At 42.1% G+C, this 15,920-nt stretch overlaps 1 protein-coding gene across 1 annotated transcript in view; it reads right to left on the bottom strand.

The window, feature by feature from the left end:
• Positions 1 to 1,994: 1,994 nt before the first annotated feature.
• LOC126108840 (forkhead box protein D3-like) overlaps positions 1,995 to 15,920 on the bottom strand; it is a 78,321-nt gene continuing 64,395 nt past the window's right edge. Inside the window, exons 7-8 of the mRNA XM_049914203.1 lie at positions 6,520 to 6,673; positions 1,995 to 2,758 (exon numbers count right to left, since the gene is read on the bottom strand). Of these exons, the coding sequence (XP_049770160.1) occupies positions 2,161 to 2,758; positions 6,520 to 6,673 (752 nt within the window). The 3' untranslated portion in view covers positions 1,995 to 2,160. The remainder of the gene's footprint in view (positions 2,759 to 6,519; positions 6,674 to 15,920) is intronic.

The raw sequence follows: 15,920 nt of genomic DNA, 5'->3' as shown, positions 1-15,920 counted from the left end.
CTAAGGAGACTGCCTACACTATGCTTGTCCGTCCTCTTCTAGAATACTGCTGCACAGTGTGGGGTCTTACCAGATAGGAGTGATGGAGTTGTGGTGTCACAAGGCTTATACCTGTCCCACCTCTCATTAATTCGATCAAGACTTATACGAATAATTGTAAGAACAGTTATTATTATTATTATTTCTTTCTATTCTCAGACGTTATGTGTGGTCAAAAATGGACAGTGACGCGGACCTTGATCAAGCGTGACTTCCTTTTAACTGTACGGTATATGTTATATTGCATTTAGGAACTTTCGGGTAATTGAACATGTATCAATAATTACGGATGTCTGTAGTTGTATATATATGTTTGGATGTAGCTGTATTGCATTGATGTACTGGTGGATATTGTGAGGTATGACTCCTGTAGTTGATAGTATAATTGGTATAATGTCGACTTTATCCTGATGCCACATGTCCTTGACTTCCTCAGCCAGTTGGATGTATTTTTCAATTTTTTCTCCTGTTTTCTTCTGTATATTTGTTGTGTTGGGTATGGATATTTCAATTAGTTGTGTTAATTTCTTCTTTTTATTGGTGAGTATGATGTCAGGTTTGTTATGTGGTGTTGTTTTATTATTATTATTATTATTATTATTATTATTACTATTATGTTTTTTAAGTTTGTTTTTGGGTTTTCAGAAATACTGTGGGAATAAAGTTTATTATGTTGCAGATAACGTGGAAGACGTTGCCCAACGATCACCACGAAAGTTTGACGTAGCGGCAAATGGGCGAGGAATAAAACGAATGCTGCAAACTACCGCAAGCTGTGGAAGAGCCCGGGCCGCGAGGGCGTCGAGCTTCCTAGGTCGTTGTTGGACGACGTCAAAGGAAGAGACATTCTGCTTTCTCTTTGTAAACAGATTGATTGAGTCTCGAAAGGTTCGTGTAAAACGTATAGGCAGGTGACACACTAGGTGGAACCCGATGCCTGTAATACTTCCACAGTTATTAAAAAGTTGTTAAATGGCAAAACCAATAGTTCACCATTAATATAGATAAAAAGTAGTAAAGATATAGGAAAGGAAGAGTTGCGGCGTCAGAACAAAAAGTGATACATCGCTCAGCAACGAAGGAGGACGTAAACAGCGGGCGTTACGTGGTGAAAACAAATCAACTGAGAGAATAGTAAGTCTGTAATTAAGCATAAAGCCACATAACACTGCAAAGGCTACCCAAAGACTGCGTTTTATTGGCAGGACACTTAGAGAATCTAACAGATCTACTAAAGAGACTGCCTACACTATGCTTGTCCTCCATCTTTTAGAATACTGTTGCACAGTGTGGGATCTTACCAGATAGGATCGATGGAGTACATCAAAAAAGTACAAAGAAGGGCAGCACATTTTGTATTATTGTGAAATAGGGGAGAGAGCGTCACTGAAATTATACAGGATTTGGGGTGAACATCATTAAAACAAAAGCAATTTTCGTTGCAGCAGAATCTTCTCACGAAGTTTATGTCACCAACTTTGTCCTCTGCATGCGAAAATATTTCATTGATGCCGACCTACAAAGGGCGGAATGATCACCACAATAAAATAAGGGAAATCAGAGCTCGTACGGAAAGATATAGGTGTTCATTCTTTCCGTGCGGTATACGGGATTGGAATAATAGAGAATTGTGAAGGAAGTTTGATGAACACACTGCCAGGCACTTAAATGTGATTTGCAGAGTATCCATGTAGATGTAGATGAAACAGTTTCCGCCCCTTTTGTCCTGTAATTTCCTCCCAATTCACATCCCCCACCCTCACTGTGCTCCACTCTCTGCCGATGCCACTCTTCTCTTCCCGTCTGTGCTCCTCCCCTTTTCCACTCCCCGTTACGCCCACTCCCTCCCGACGCGGCGCCTGGCAGCCCTGTACTGCCACCTCTAATCCCTGCATGCTCCGTCAAGCAGTGCTGACTTCTCCCTTGCCCCCCCCCCCCCCCCACCTGTAGCCTACTATCCCTCCCACTTCCGTGCCCCACTCCGGATTTCTGTTCCCGTCTGACGCGAGTTACCGTGCGGCCAGTGTGGCTGGAGATGGCAGACGCATGTGCGAGAGATGTGCTTCCTTGTGGGACTGTGCGGACGTTTTTCCTTTTCTAAAGAAGGTTTCGGCCGGAGGCTCAAGTGTAACAGTCTTTTTGTTGTGCCTGTATGCAGCTCGAGCTGTCATCTTTACGTCGAGTAGAATCTGCCCTTTTCACAAGATCTGTGTTAGTGACTTGTTCATTTGAACTGTTACCAGTGACTGAGTCGAAAGAAACAGGCACGTGGTCTTCGGAACTGACTACATCGCTGCACAAATCACTAGAGTGACACGTCTTTCCGGCATCAGAAAATGGTCGTGCGATCAGAGTCCCGTCGTCGTCTTTCGTCCTCAAATGCTTATTCAGGCCAAAATAAGTGAGAAACACTTCACCGCAGTATCTACAAACGTGTAACGGTGGCTGTACACAATCGATGTGAATGAACACGTGCATTATGAGGCTGTATTTCGATGAAAACCTCTGTAGGCACGAACTGCAGGTGAAGACAGAAAAGATATTGTCCACCATGCTCATATAAGCTGCACTACAGAAGGAATTATCCAACTGTAAGATAATTCCTCGTGTTGGAGCACCACAACTGATGAAATGGATTGATTTTTCTTCCTTCATCGCTACCTCACCACCGGACACGTTTTGAAGGTAGCTTTCTTCAAATGAAGGAATTTCAGTAGACCTGAAACATCAAGAAAATCAAACAAATAGAGATAAACAGAACAGTCCAGAGTGTACTGATACTTAATAATAATTTCCTAATTTACTGCTGAAGAAACAGATTAGCATGAACATAAGAAATGATTTAGTTACTTAAACAAACTACAGACATATGATTAAAATGGGATGGAAATTGGTAGGTGTGGAGTAGATGTACAGTCAAGCAAATGATTACAGTTTCAGAATAACTAGATGATTTACTCGAGAGAAAGAGCTTCACATATTGAGTGAGTCAATAACTCATTGGTCCACTGGCCTTTATTAAAGCAGCTATTTGGCTTATCATTGATCGATAAGAGTTGTCGGGTGTCCTCCTGTGGGACATTGTGCCAAATTCTGGCCAACTGATACATTAGATCGTCAATCTCCCGAGCTGTTCAAAATGTTCTCAACTGGCGAGAGATCCTGCAATGTTGCTGGCAGAGGTAGGATTTGGCCAGCACCAACACGAGCAGTAGAAACCCTCGGTGTGCGCAGGTGGCCCATTGTCTCCCTGAAATGTACGCCCGGGATGGCTCGCCATGAAGGGCAACAAAATGGGTAGTAGAATATCATCAGTGTACTGCTGTACTGTAAGGGTTCTGTCTATGACAACCAAAGGGGTCCTGCTGTGAAAAGAACTGGTTGTCGAACTGTGTGGTAGGTGGCAGTCAGGTCGATATCCTACTGCTGTCCAGTGCATCTCCAGACACATCACTAAACACAACTCTACTCTGGTGAATAAGATTCCAGGCCAAAGACATATCCGGATATGCCCCAGATAGTGGTCGGACAGCAACCTGTCTTTCAGCCACCGTACAGCCAGGCACCCAGGAGTTATGGTTGTCATCTATAGCACTCATACAGCAAAATGTTACGTTGACGACATTCTGTACCCTTTTTATTGCCCTTCATGCCAAGCTCATCCTCACATTACATTTCAGCAAGAAAATGCCTGCTATTACTTGTCTTTGTGCTTGCCAAACCCTACCTTGGCCAGCAAGGTCTCTCCCCAACTGTCTATGTTTGGAGCATTACAGGCAGAGCCCTCCAACCAGCTTGGTTATTTTGACAGTATATCGTGCAAATTGACCAGAATTTGGCATGATACCCCTCAGAAGGACACCCAACAATTCTGTAAATAAATGCCAAGCCAAATAACTGCTTGCATGAGGGCTAGAAGTGGTCAAACACATTATTGACTTGCTCAATTTGTGAAGATCTTTCTCTTGAACAAATCATCCAATTTTTCTGAAATTGTAATCATTTGCTTGTCTGTACACGTACACCACAGCTACCGATATCCGTTCCTTTAAAAGTTTTCTCTGAGGTATGTGTTCTTTTTTTGTGTTAGAGTGCATTATTGCAAGAGAGGTACTGGAAGGAAATAAACTTGAATTTAGTACATAATGGTAGTTTAATTGGATAGACAAAAAATCTACTCACTAAGCAGCGGCAGGACACATACATAAAAGAAGGTTTTAATAGACAAGCTGTCGGAGCCAGTGGCTCCTTCTTCACGCAGAAGGGTTGAAGGGGAAGAAAGAGGGGTGAAGGAAAAGGACTGGAGAGGTCTAGAAAAAGGGGTAGGTTTCGGGTAAGTCATCGAAAACCACAGGTCAGGGGAACTGTACCGGATGGGATGAGAAGGAAAGAGAGTGCATTTGGGCAGAGAAGGTGTAAAGTTCTACAAATGCCCCTACTCTCTTGTAAGTGCAAAAACTCTTGTGCAGTCCTACTAGGGCACTGTTAATCCATCACTTTATTTTCACAGAAATGAATAACTAGGACCACCAAATGTCACTTTCTTTGAGTGCATTTTGAGGTTTTCAAAAGCTTTCCGCTGGCTATTTTTTAATGACTTGTCTGTTTTCTAGGCAAGATAAGAAAGCTTACAACTATCCAGCAATACCATAAGATATTGGCAGTAAACATACACCATCCTTCAAAAAAGTTCTGAGAATGATTTTATTCCTGAGTTATAAGCAAATTTTAATGCAGTTAACTACGGTGGCTTCATGAAATAACAGCTGTAAACAATAGATTTGCATTCAAACTGTGAGTTGTTAGCGTGCGGTGTTAAGCTGTGCAGCTGTAGTCTGTCAAGGTGTTGTGTCACACACTGTGCTGGAGGAACATCTATAAATCGAGTGATCGAGACATTCTTGAGAATGTTTTGAAGAAGAGTAATGTGTGTGTGTGTGTGTGTGAAGTTTATCCACCACACCTTGACTCTGTACAAAAATGGTGATGCATGGACATCTGTCAGACATAAACTGAAATGCAAAACACAGACAATTTGTTTCTGGAAAAAATCAGCACAGGAAGACTTGAAATCAGACAAAACACACACACACACACACACACACACACACACACACACACACACACACGACCACAGTCTCTGGCAGCTGAAGCCAGGATGCCAGCGACTGGCCATGTGTGTGTGTGTGTGTGTGTGTGTGTGTGTGTGTGTGTGTGTGTGTGTGTGTGTGTGTGTGTGTGTTTTGTCTGATTTCAAGTCTTGCCATGCTCCTTTTCTGGCAGTATGGTTGAAGGGGAAGGAAGAGGGGTGAAGGAAAAGGACTGGTGAGGTTTATGTAAAAGGGCAGACTTTGTAAAAGTTGCCCATAATTCCAGGTCAGGAGAGACTTACCAGATGGGATGTAAGGGAGAGCCACCTGTGAAATGACACATTATGTATCAGCTGTTTGACTTTTTACATCGGCAGGACCACCACCAAATTATCAGTTAGGATGAATGGGCATGGGCAGAGGCTGTGAACTGGTGACACACAATACCCCGTCGCAGAACGTGCTCCACAAGACAACATTGTGACCTCGGTGCCTGTTTCACCAGACGCGCCCTCTGGATTCTTCCCCCAGGCACCGGTTTCTCACAACTCCGCAGGGTAGAACTGGCGCTACAGAACATCCTCTGTTCTTGCCACTCGCGCGACCTTAATTTACGTTAATTTCTTCAGTCTAAGAATTTCTTCACAGTAACTATTCCTTTCTTCACTCCCTTTTGGTTTTCTACAACTTTCATTTTCTGACCTGTCTATTTTTCGCTGCCCCAATCCCATCACTATCACATACAGTGCACTTAGCTTCTCACTTTTATTAACTCGTGCAGACCTGTCTTGCAACTTACCCTGGCTTCCAGCTTTAAGCTCTCAGGTTTTCAAATCTCATCTGGCGCAGTCCCCCTTTCCTTCTCATACTGTCTGGTAAACCTCCCCCGACTAGGAGTTCTGCGCGATTTTTCTGAATGCTCCACATTTCCTAAACCTCGCCAGTCATTTTCATTAACCCGTCTCCCTTCCCTTCCAACCATTCTGCTGGAAGGAAGCGCCACTGGCTCTGAAAGCTTGCAAACTACCTACCTTTTGTACGTTCGTTCTCCTGCCGTGTGTTGCTGACTAGATTTGTTTATCCGTGCAATTACATTCGAGCCAGTGTGAGACACGAGTTGAACGATGTCCAAAATGAGGACTTTTCTGACAGTGTCTCATGGCTGTATGAATGTTGTGTATTGTGCTCAAGTGGGGGTGGAGGGAGGAACTACGTAGAACACCTGAAGTATTAAAACCACCACCCTAACTTTCTCTATTTTTTTATTAATATGGGCCTGAAACTTTTTGGACTGGAGGGGCATAAATAATTTGAATCACTCATAGATTAATAATAATGGGAGGTGACAGCTGAAGTTGCTGAGGACACAATGACCTCACGAGGTACTGACCTGTGCTGATATCTGGCAAAGTGCAGGTCGGCAGCAGCAACGCCACCGGGCACTGCGGAGTTGGCCGCCGCCCCCACATCCCTGTGAAATGGCTGCTTGTTGCACTGTCGCTGACAGTATTTGGCGTCCTTGAACGTGCCCTCGAACTGCGGGTCTGCAACCGGGAAACAAAATAATTTTATCAAATTACCTTCCATTAGGAATGTGGAATGCACTCGGTGACTGTGACTTGCCTTTCCAGATGGAGAGCACACTAATCAGTCGTACCCTTTCTTTATTAAGGCAAATCCCAATTTCGGCTAGTAAATAGCCATTATCAATGCACTATGTCAGAGTTTTAACACATGCTCCGGTACGTCAACCCATGTTGTTTGACCTCTTGTCACAGTTCATCCAAGACTCAATGAATGACAATGGCAGGAGCCTAAAAAACAGGGTTTGACGTACTAGGGCATGTAGTAAAACTCTGAAATAGAGCATTGATAATGGCTATTTAGTAGCCAATATCTGGATTTGCCTTAATAAAGTTACAAAGGATACGACTGATTGCTGCTCTCCATCATTTTGAAAGTAATTTTATGATTGAGAGGTCATCTGAGCACACACTACAACATTCACCATCAGAAATTCTTTTAGGTTTATGAAACCTTTCTGTGTTTTCTGCCAAATTATAGCATCACATTGTCGCAATATTTAGGCAAGTTTCCTACTTGTCATCTCCAGTCGAAATACAACGAGATGACAAAAGTCACGGGGTAGCAACATGCACATATACAGATGGCAGTAGTACGCATTCACAAGGTATGAAAGTCCAGTGCATTGGTGGAGCTGTCCTCTGTACTCAGCTGATTGATGTGAAAAGGTTCTGACATGATTATGGCCACTAGGGAATTTGAATGCAGACTTGTAGATTGAGTTAGATGTGTGGGACATTTAACTTCGGAAATTGTTAGGAAATTCAATATTTCGAAATCCACAGTGTTAAGTATGTGCCGAGAATACCAAATTTCAGGTATTACCTGTCACCCTGGACAATGCAGTGGGTGACAGTGTTCACTTCGTGACCGAGAGCAGTGTAGAGTTGTCAGTGCTAACAGACAAGCAACAAAGTATGAAATAGGTGCAGAAATCTATGGGTGATATACGACAAATGTATTCGTTAGAACAGTGCAACGAAATCTGGCATTAATATGGGCTATGGAAGCACACGACCGACTCAAGTGCGGAAATCCCCAGCAGCACCTTTCCTGGGCTCGTTGGCGCTGTGGTTGGGGCCCTAGACGACTTCGGTGCTGTGGCCCAACGAGGTGAGTCCTGATTTCAGTCAGTATAAGCTGATGATAGGTTTCAAATGTGACAGCGTAACACAGACCCACAAATTGATGGACTCTAGTTGTCGACAAGACATTTTGCAAGCTGACGGTGGCTCCGTAATGTTGTGGGCTGTGTTTACACAGAGTGGACCGAGTCCTCTGGTGCAACTGAACCAATGATTCACTGGAAATGGTTAAGTTCAGTTACTTGGAGACCATTTGCAGCCAAGTAATGATAAATTTTTTACAGATGACAATGTGCCACACCAACCGTGCCGCAACTGTTCGTTAACTGTTTGAACGACATTCTACACAATTCTAGTGAGTGATGTGGCACCCTTATCGCCTGACTTGAATCCCGTCAAACACTTATAGGACATAATAGAGAGTCTAGTTTGTGCACAAAATCCTGCACCGGCAACACAAGAGAAAAAGCATGGTTCAATATCTTATCAGGGGTCTTCCGACGACTTATCGAGTCTATGCAACATCGAGCCAGGGAGAAGGAGGTCCGACACGACATTAGGAGGTACCCGTGACTTCTGTTACCACAGTGTATACGGTTCGTGTCCAGTTTGTTCCTTTATAGTTGTTGGACCACAGACTCCTGTGCTTAGAACGCAGCAGGTGCACCAATCACTCAGATAGAAGTTTTGTAGCTGGTGGTAATGGGGACATACGGTAGGATTTACCAGGTGTACCAGTACTAAATGAGCGTTAAGATACAAATGTATCGATAGGGAATATTTGTTGTGAACGAGCCTTCTTCTTCTTTTTTTTTTTTTTTGTTTGGTTGGTATCACATCTGTCAAAGATATTTAGTATACATCAAGTCATGGAGCAAACATCATCATATGTTTTCATAGTGTTAACAATGTCGAATTTTGTACCAAAAAGTGATGATTTGCGGGAAGCATTAATTTTTTGTTTTCATTTGAAAAAAGTGCTGCAGAGTTGCATCGAATGCTTGTCGAGGCATACGGTGATCATGATCTATGAGCAGCAACGTGCAAAAGATGGTTTCAACGGTTCAGAAATAACGATTTTGATGTAAGAAATGAGGAACGTGGAAGACCGCCAAAACAATTTGAAGACGCCGAATTGGAAGCAATATTGGATGAAGATGGTACTTTGTGTCAGAAGCAAATGGCAGCAATGCTGAATGTTGCACAACAAACAATTTATGACCGTTTGAAAGCTATGGGAAAGATCCAAAAGTAGGGAAAATGGGTGCCACATGAATTGAATGAAAGACAGATGGAAAACCGAAAAACCATTTGTCAAATTTTGCTTCAAACACATGAAAAAAAATCAATTTTGCGTCGAATTGTTACTGGCGATGAAAAATCGATTTATTTTAAGAATCCTAAATGGAATAAATCGTGGGTTAATCCGGGACAACCATCAATGTCGACTGCAAAACCAGATCGATTCGGCAACAAGACAATGCTCTGTGTTTGGTGGGGTCAGAAAGGTGTGGTCGATCACGAGCTTCTAAAACCCGGTGAAACTGTGAATACTAATCGCTACAGATAACAAATGATCAATTTGAACTATGTATTGATCGAAAAAAAGACCAGAATGGGCCAAAAGACGTGGTAAAGTAATTTTTTTACATGACAATGCACCTGCACACAAAGCAAAACTGGTTCAGGATACAATCAAAACACTCGGCTGGGAGCTGCTACCCCACCCGCCGTATTCACCAGACTTGACCCCTTCCGACTACCATTTGTTTTCATCAATGGGACACGCATTGGCTGAGGAACACTTCGATTCCTACGAAGAAGTCGAAAATTGGTTGCCTGATTGGTTTGCTTCAAAAGACAAACATTTCTATTAGCGTAGTTGTCCACAAATTGCCAAAAAGGTGGTCAAAATGCATAGAAAGCAATGGTCAGTACTTTGAATAAAATGTTTTTACTTTTCAATTCATAATTAGTGTTTCATTACCACAAAAAAAAAGCGCTCATTTCATACCGGTACACCTGGTAAGAGGGGTGGGTGGGGGGGAGGGGGTGGGGGGGTGGGAGGGTAGCACTCCTGGTACTACTGGCCTAATCCACCCACTGCCACCACCCCACTTTCACATCGGTGTGTTCCACACACATTTTTGTTACCACCAGAGCTCAGAGAGAACCCACTGTACTGGTACAATAGATTGTTATTTTTCTCTTTTTAAAAAAAATAGGAACAAAGAGAAAAAGATGTACGTAGCCTCTGTCGATGCCGTGCTCTGCCATCGCAGACACGAACAGACAAAGGTTCTGTGCCACATGTCAGTGGGTTCTGGGATTCGGTCCTCAGACACACAGTGGATGTACGAGTACATGACAAACGGAACTGTTGAGATAGCAAAAGTATGTCAGGACCTCTGTGATGTGAAAGCAGCAGATGCAGATGGCAGAACAGATAGGCAGCACCAGAACTTGACACCTCACCATAGGCAGCCGTGACACCTCTTCTGGAGGCACCCGACTGCATCCACCCTTTAGGCCCTCGGTAGAGAAATCTCAAATGGCATGTAGTGGGACTTTGAATTTCGCCGCGCTACACTCGTTCCCTCAGATATAAATTATACCATCACAGCGGTACGAGCGCTCGACGGCAGAGAAAATATATAAGAAAATGAAGGTACTAAAATTGTAACCCTTTTTGTTATCTATCCATCTTTTGTCTCTCGAGAGTGGAAGCTTAACTTACTTATTAGCTAGTCTTGGTCGGATTAAGACAAAAAAACTTATTAATGTGCAGACGTATTGTGGAAGTTTGTGTGAAATTTGGAGGATGGAAGCATCAACATAAAATACATTGCATTTAATATCAAGACAATTTTGATTTGTAAACATTAGTAATTCCTGGACAATGAAATTTATTGCAAGATTTCAGAGCAGCTATGACTTTTCATGCAGAAATGAAGCAGGAGATTTTTGGAGAACAAGACCTGGGCGCCGCACGAGAGAAGACGTGTTAACATGGTAAAGGATGAACTCTTATCTACGCCATTTCCCCCTGTTAATCACATTGTGTTATTCTCTGTTCTCTTTCAAATAATTTTTGTAGTGGATATTGGTTTGACTTTTGCTCAGAAACGCCGCAAGGACCTCCCCAACAATAGCTTTTCCGAATCACGAAGTGCGATAACTTTTCTGTAATACGAAGTCCGATTTGCATTTCATTCTTTCCCTTTTTCACGGTCATTAAGGATTTTAAAACCCCCTTTTTATTCACCATTTCTTCCCACATTTTCAACCTTTCTTTTCTTTTCTTCTCTTTTTCTTTTTTATTAACCACTACAGGCACTGCAGATTTCATCAAAAGTTTGTGACAAAGTGTCACCAGGACTCAATTGACAATCACAGAAGATTTCATACTGTCAGTTATTCGATGTCATTTCTGGACAGTTCCGGTGTTATTTTTGAGAAAATTAGAAGTCGAAGTTAACATTCAATAACTACCAGTCACAACTATTAGTAAACTTACATTCATAATTACATACTTTCCGCTCCCGGGATTGGAATGACTCCTTACCCTCTCCCTTAAAACCCACATCCTTTCATCTTTTCCTCTCCTTCCCTCTTTCCTGACGAAGCAACCGGGGGTTGCGAAAGCTTGAATTTTGTGTGTATGTTTGTGTTTGTTTGTGTGTCTATCGACCTGCCAGCACTTTCGTTTGGTAAGTCACATCATCTTTGTTTTTAGATATATTTTTCCCACGTGGAATGTTTCCCTCTATTATATTCATAAACTTACATTCACAAATTTATAAAATTTTTATACAGCAAAGTAACAAATTTTTGTAAAATCTAAGGAAGCTGATTCATGTTATTTCACTACAAGCCACGAATTTTGCATTATCATTTTCACAAAATTTTTCTGTTCCTGCTAATAAGTACGCATTCACATCACCCAGGTCGTAAGGCGACACGACGGTCCTCTTAAGTTTCTTCTCGAGCCCGGTTTACACCGGACCAAACGAAGGCAAACACGAGCAAATGACGATTTCCAGGCAGTTTGTCAGTGTTCGGTGCCAGTTCCTCGTGTCTGTGAAAAAGCGTTTACACTAGCAGAAACCGAAGAGAACACAACATTCCTGACACGGCCTAGGAATGCTGCATTATTGTTTTTCGGTGGTAGTTATTGGCACACAGGATATGGCACTATGCAGATAGAGCTGTGATGCCAGACTCTGATATTAAGAGAGGATTATTCTGTGTGGCGGGTGCACTGTTTTTGGCCAAGTAAGGAAAACTGAAGAATCTAGGTGTCTGAATATGTACATAAGCATGAAGTGCGTGAAGGTGGTGCACTTATAACTGAACTGCATCTCCAGCTTTCCTTAGCACTTATCAAGTTGATATGGAATACTCTCTTTCAAATTCTAAAGGTGGCAGGGGTAAAATACAGGGAGCGAAACGCTATTTACAATTTGTACAGAAAGCAGATGGCAGTTATAAGAGTCGAGGGACATCAAAGGGAAGCAGTGGTTGGGAAGGGAGTAAGACAGGGTTGTAGCCTCTCCCCGATATTATTCAATCTGAATAGTGAGCAAGCAGTAAAGGAAACAAAAGAAAAATTCGGGGTAGGTATTAAAATCCATGGAGAAGAAGTAAAAACTTTGAGGTCCATTGATGACATTGTAATTCTGTCAGAGACAGCAAAGAACTTGGAAGAGCAATTGAACGGAATGGACAGTGTCTTGAAAGGAGGGTATAAGATGAACATCAACAAAAGCAAAACAAGGATAATGGAATGTAGTCGAATTAAGTCGAGTGATGCTGAGGGAATTAGATAAGGAAATGAGACACTTAAAGTAGTAAATGAGGTTTGCTATTTGGGGAGCAAAATAACTGATGATGGTCGAAGTAGAGAGGATATAAAATGTAGACTGGCAATGGCAAGGAAAGTGTTTCTGAAGAAGAGAAACCTGTTGCCGTCGAGTATAGATTTAAGTGTCAGGAAGTCGTTTTTGAAAGTATTTGTATGGAGTGTAGCCATGTATGGAAGTGAAACATGGACAACAAATAGTTTAGACAAGAAGAGAATAGAAGCTTTCGAAATGTGGTGCTACGGAAGAATGCTGAAGATTAGATGGGTAGATCACATAACAAATGAGGAAGTATTGAATAGGATTGGGGAGAAGAGAAGTTTGTGGCACAACTTGACTACAAGAAGAGATCGGTTGGTACGACATGTTCCGAGACATCGAGGGATCACCAATTTAGTACTGGAGGACAGCGTGGAGGGTAAAAATCGTAGAGGGAGACCAAGAGACGAATACACTAAGCAGATTCAGAAGGATGTAGGCTGCAGTAGGTACTGGGAGATGAAGAAGCTTGCACAGGATAGAGTAGCATGGAGAGCTGCATCAAACCAGTCTCAGGACTGAAGACCTCAACAACAGCAACAACAGCAACAACAACAATGTAATCAGGAAAGAATCCCAGAAAAGTGGACCTTATGGGTAATCGTACCAGTCAACAGAACAGGAGGCAAGACTTCTTGCTCGAATTACCGAGGAATTTTCCGTTGAATGTAACATGTGAGATTCTTTCTAATATTATTTACAGCCGGCTAGTTCTATATGTAAAAGAGATTCTGGGAGAATGTTAGAGTAGGTTTCGGCCTAATAGGTCAGCAACAGATCGGACATTCGAGATGAGGCAAATACGAGAAAATGTGTGTGAGTATACGACGGAGCTTCATAACCTCTATGTGGACTTTGAGCTTACCTTCGATAGTCTCGATAGGGCGAAAATGCTAACTGATTAGCTGCTGTCTGATATACCGTCTAAGTGCGTTTCACTTATCCGAGCAACACTGATCGGTTCCGAGACTGCAGTGCGAGTGGATGGACAACTCAGTAAATGTGTGCGTATGCTGATGATGTAGCAGTTATTAGTAGAATAAGAATTTCACAGAAGAGAAGAGTAGCCGAGCTGAAAGAAGCCACCCCACCTAGAGGCAGAATCAGAATCAGAATTTTTATTATCCCACAACATACAGAGTTAAATCACAAGATTTAATGTACAGGGGACTTGTCAATATTGACATTACAATTTGGGTGTATTACACAAACAATAATTTTTAATTTGTAATTTACAGAGAAATTCTCCTTGTTCCTAGTAAACTATTGATGTTTAAAGGTATCATCTATGAACAACTTGGGGTGACTGTATACAAAAATAATCAGTTCATAAATGTACAAACATGGAGCACTTAATGTTTTTAAATTTCTTAACAGTGAGCGACAGGATACTTCCAGTTTTGCATTGGACATATTTCTAACAACTGATTTCTGTAATTTTAAGATTCTATTCATTTTGCTTGTGCTTCCCCAAAAGATAACACCATACCTTATCACTGATTCAAAATAGCTGTGGTAAACTATTTTTCTTATCTCCATGCTAGTTCAATACGACAGGATTTTCATTGCAAATGCCAGGCAGTTTAATTTACTTGCTAAATCACTGTGTGTGAAGACCAGGATAGATTTTGGTCCAAATGCATGCCCAAAAATTTAACACAGTCCACTTCTCTCAGTTCTTGGTTTCTACGACTAATGTGGAATTCTTTTAGCTGAGAGTTTTTAGTTTTAAACTGCAGCAAATGTGTTTTCCCAATATTAAATTTTAGCCCATTCAGTTGGAACCAGTTTTCCAAACTGTCTAATAGTTTTGTGACAGTTGAAAGAATTTGTTTGGGGCCATAGCTCTCAACAAGGGCAGAAGTATCGTCAGTGAATAAAACTCAGTTTGAATTTATGTTCAGGGGTAGGTTATTTACATAAAAAAAGGACTCAGAACTGAGCCTTGTGGAACACCTTCCAAAATAATCATCCATTCAGAGAAGGAATTTCCCTCACTTGTTGATATAACTACCCTTTGTTTTCTGTTCATGAGGTATGACCTAAACCACTCTAAAGCCTTACTGTTGATGAAAAGAAGACTAGATAAACGAATTTCTCAAAGAAGAGGAATAATAACTTGGATAAACTGTCAGTAGCTGCATTCATTTCTGAACCTGTACAGTGCAGAACTTTGTTCACCTGGGGTCTCATATTAACAGGACAAATTCCATGTCAACTGAAATAAAACAGGACATCCTAAGTTGTAATAAATGCTTCCACAGCGCAAAATCTGTTTATTTTTTCTAATTGAAAGAAGTCCCAGTAGAAGTACAATAGCTTCTTTATTTTCCTTCAAAAAACGAAAAATCTGTTTGATATTGCAGTGCCTGTGTTATTCTGAATTACGATGCAAAGTTTCTACGGACACACACGCATATCCAAAGGAACAAGTACTGTGGCGACTACAGCCATTATGAAATACATAAATGTATTTGCTATTCCGCGTACGGACAACCGTCAGCTGTAGAATGGAATAACAACAATGAACATTTGTGCCAGACCGGGCAACGAACCCCAATTTGCCGCTAATCGCAAGCGGTTGCCTCACCATTTGGCTCTCATTGCACGAATCACCGGCAACACAAACTTCCATACGTCTCTCCTGTAAGGAAATATACACAGTGGATGTACAAGTACAGGTTGTAGACACACAGTTAATGACGTACGGAAGTTCGGGTCCGGCTCCGAGTCGTGTACGGAGAGCCAAACGGTACGGCAACCGCTCACGATAAGTGGGAAATCCAGGTTCGATTCCCAGTCCGATAGAAATTTCCTTGTCGTCATTCCTTTCTGGAGCTGATGGCTGCCCATATTCTCAATAGCAAATACATTTAATGTAAAAATATGTTCATTGCAGTTTATAATTACAAATTAACTCCACCTCTTATGCGGTTCCAAACAAAGTACAGTCCTCAGGATTTGGGTCCATCTGACTCCCTGGAGCTGGAACTGAACACCGAAATGGCCAAGACTCGAAGAGAGCTACTTTCCGACGGAAAAGCCTACTTCTCGGCATTACGCTGCCGTAACCGACGGCACGTCGACGAGAGCTCAATTGAGAGATCGAGAGCAGTCAGTGCCCGAGTCGGCCGACTCCGATAAGGAACTGTCCGCAGTGATCCCCGGGTTTCCTTAAATAGCTGTTCTCCGTGAAGAGATGTGGTGACCCTCAGTAGCTC

The sequence above is a fragment of the Schistocerca cancellata genome, chromosome 11 (genome assembly GCF_023864275.1).
Source record: "Schistocerca cancellata isolate TAMUIC-IGC-003103 chromosome 11, iqSchCanc2.1, whole genome shotgun sequence".
In the NCBI taxonomy this organism is placed as follows: domain Eukaryota; kingdom Metazoa; phylum Arthropoda; class Insecta; order Orthoptera; family Acrididae; genus Schistocerca; species Schistocerca cancellata.
Note: the sequence above shows the minus strand (reverse complement) of the source record. Positions and strands in the feature narration are given on the sequence as shown.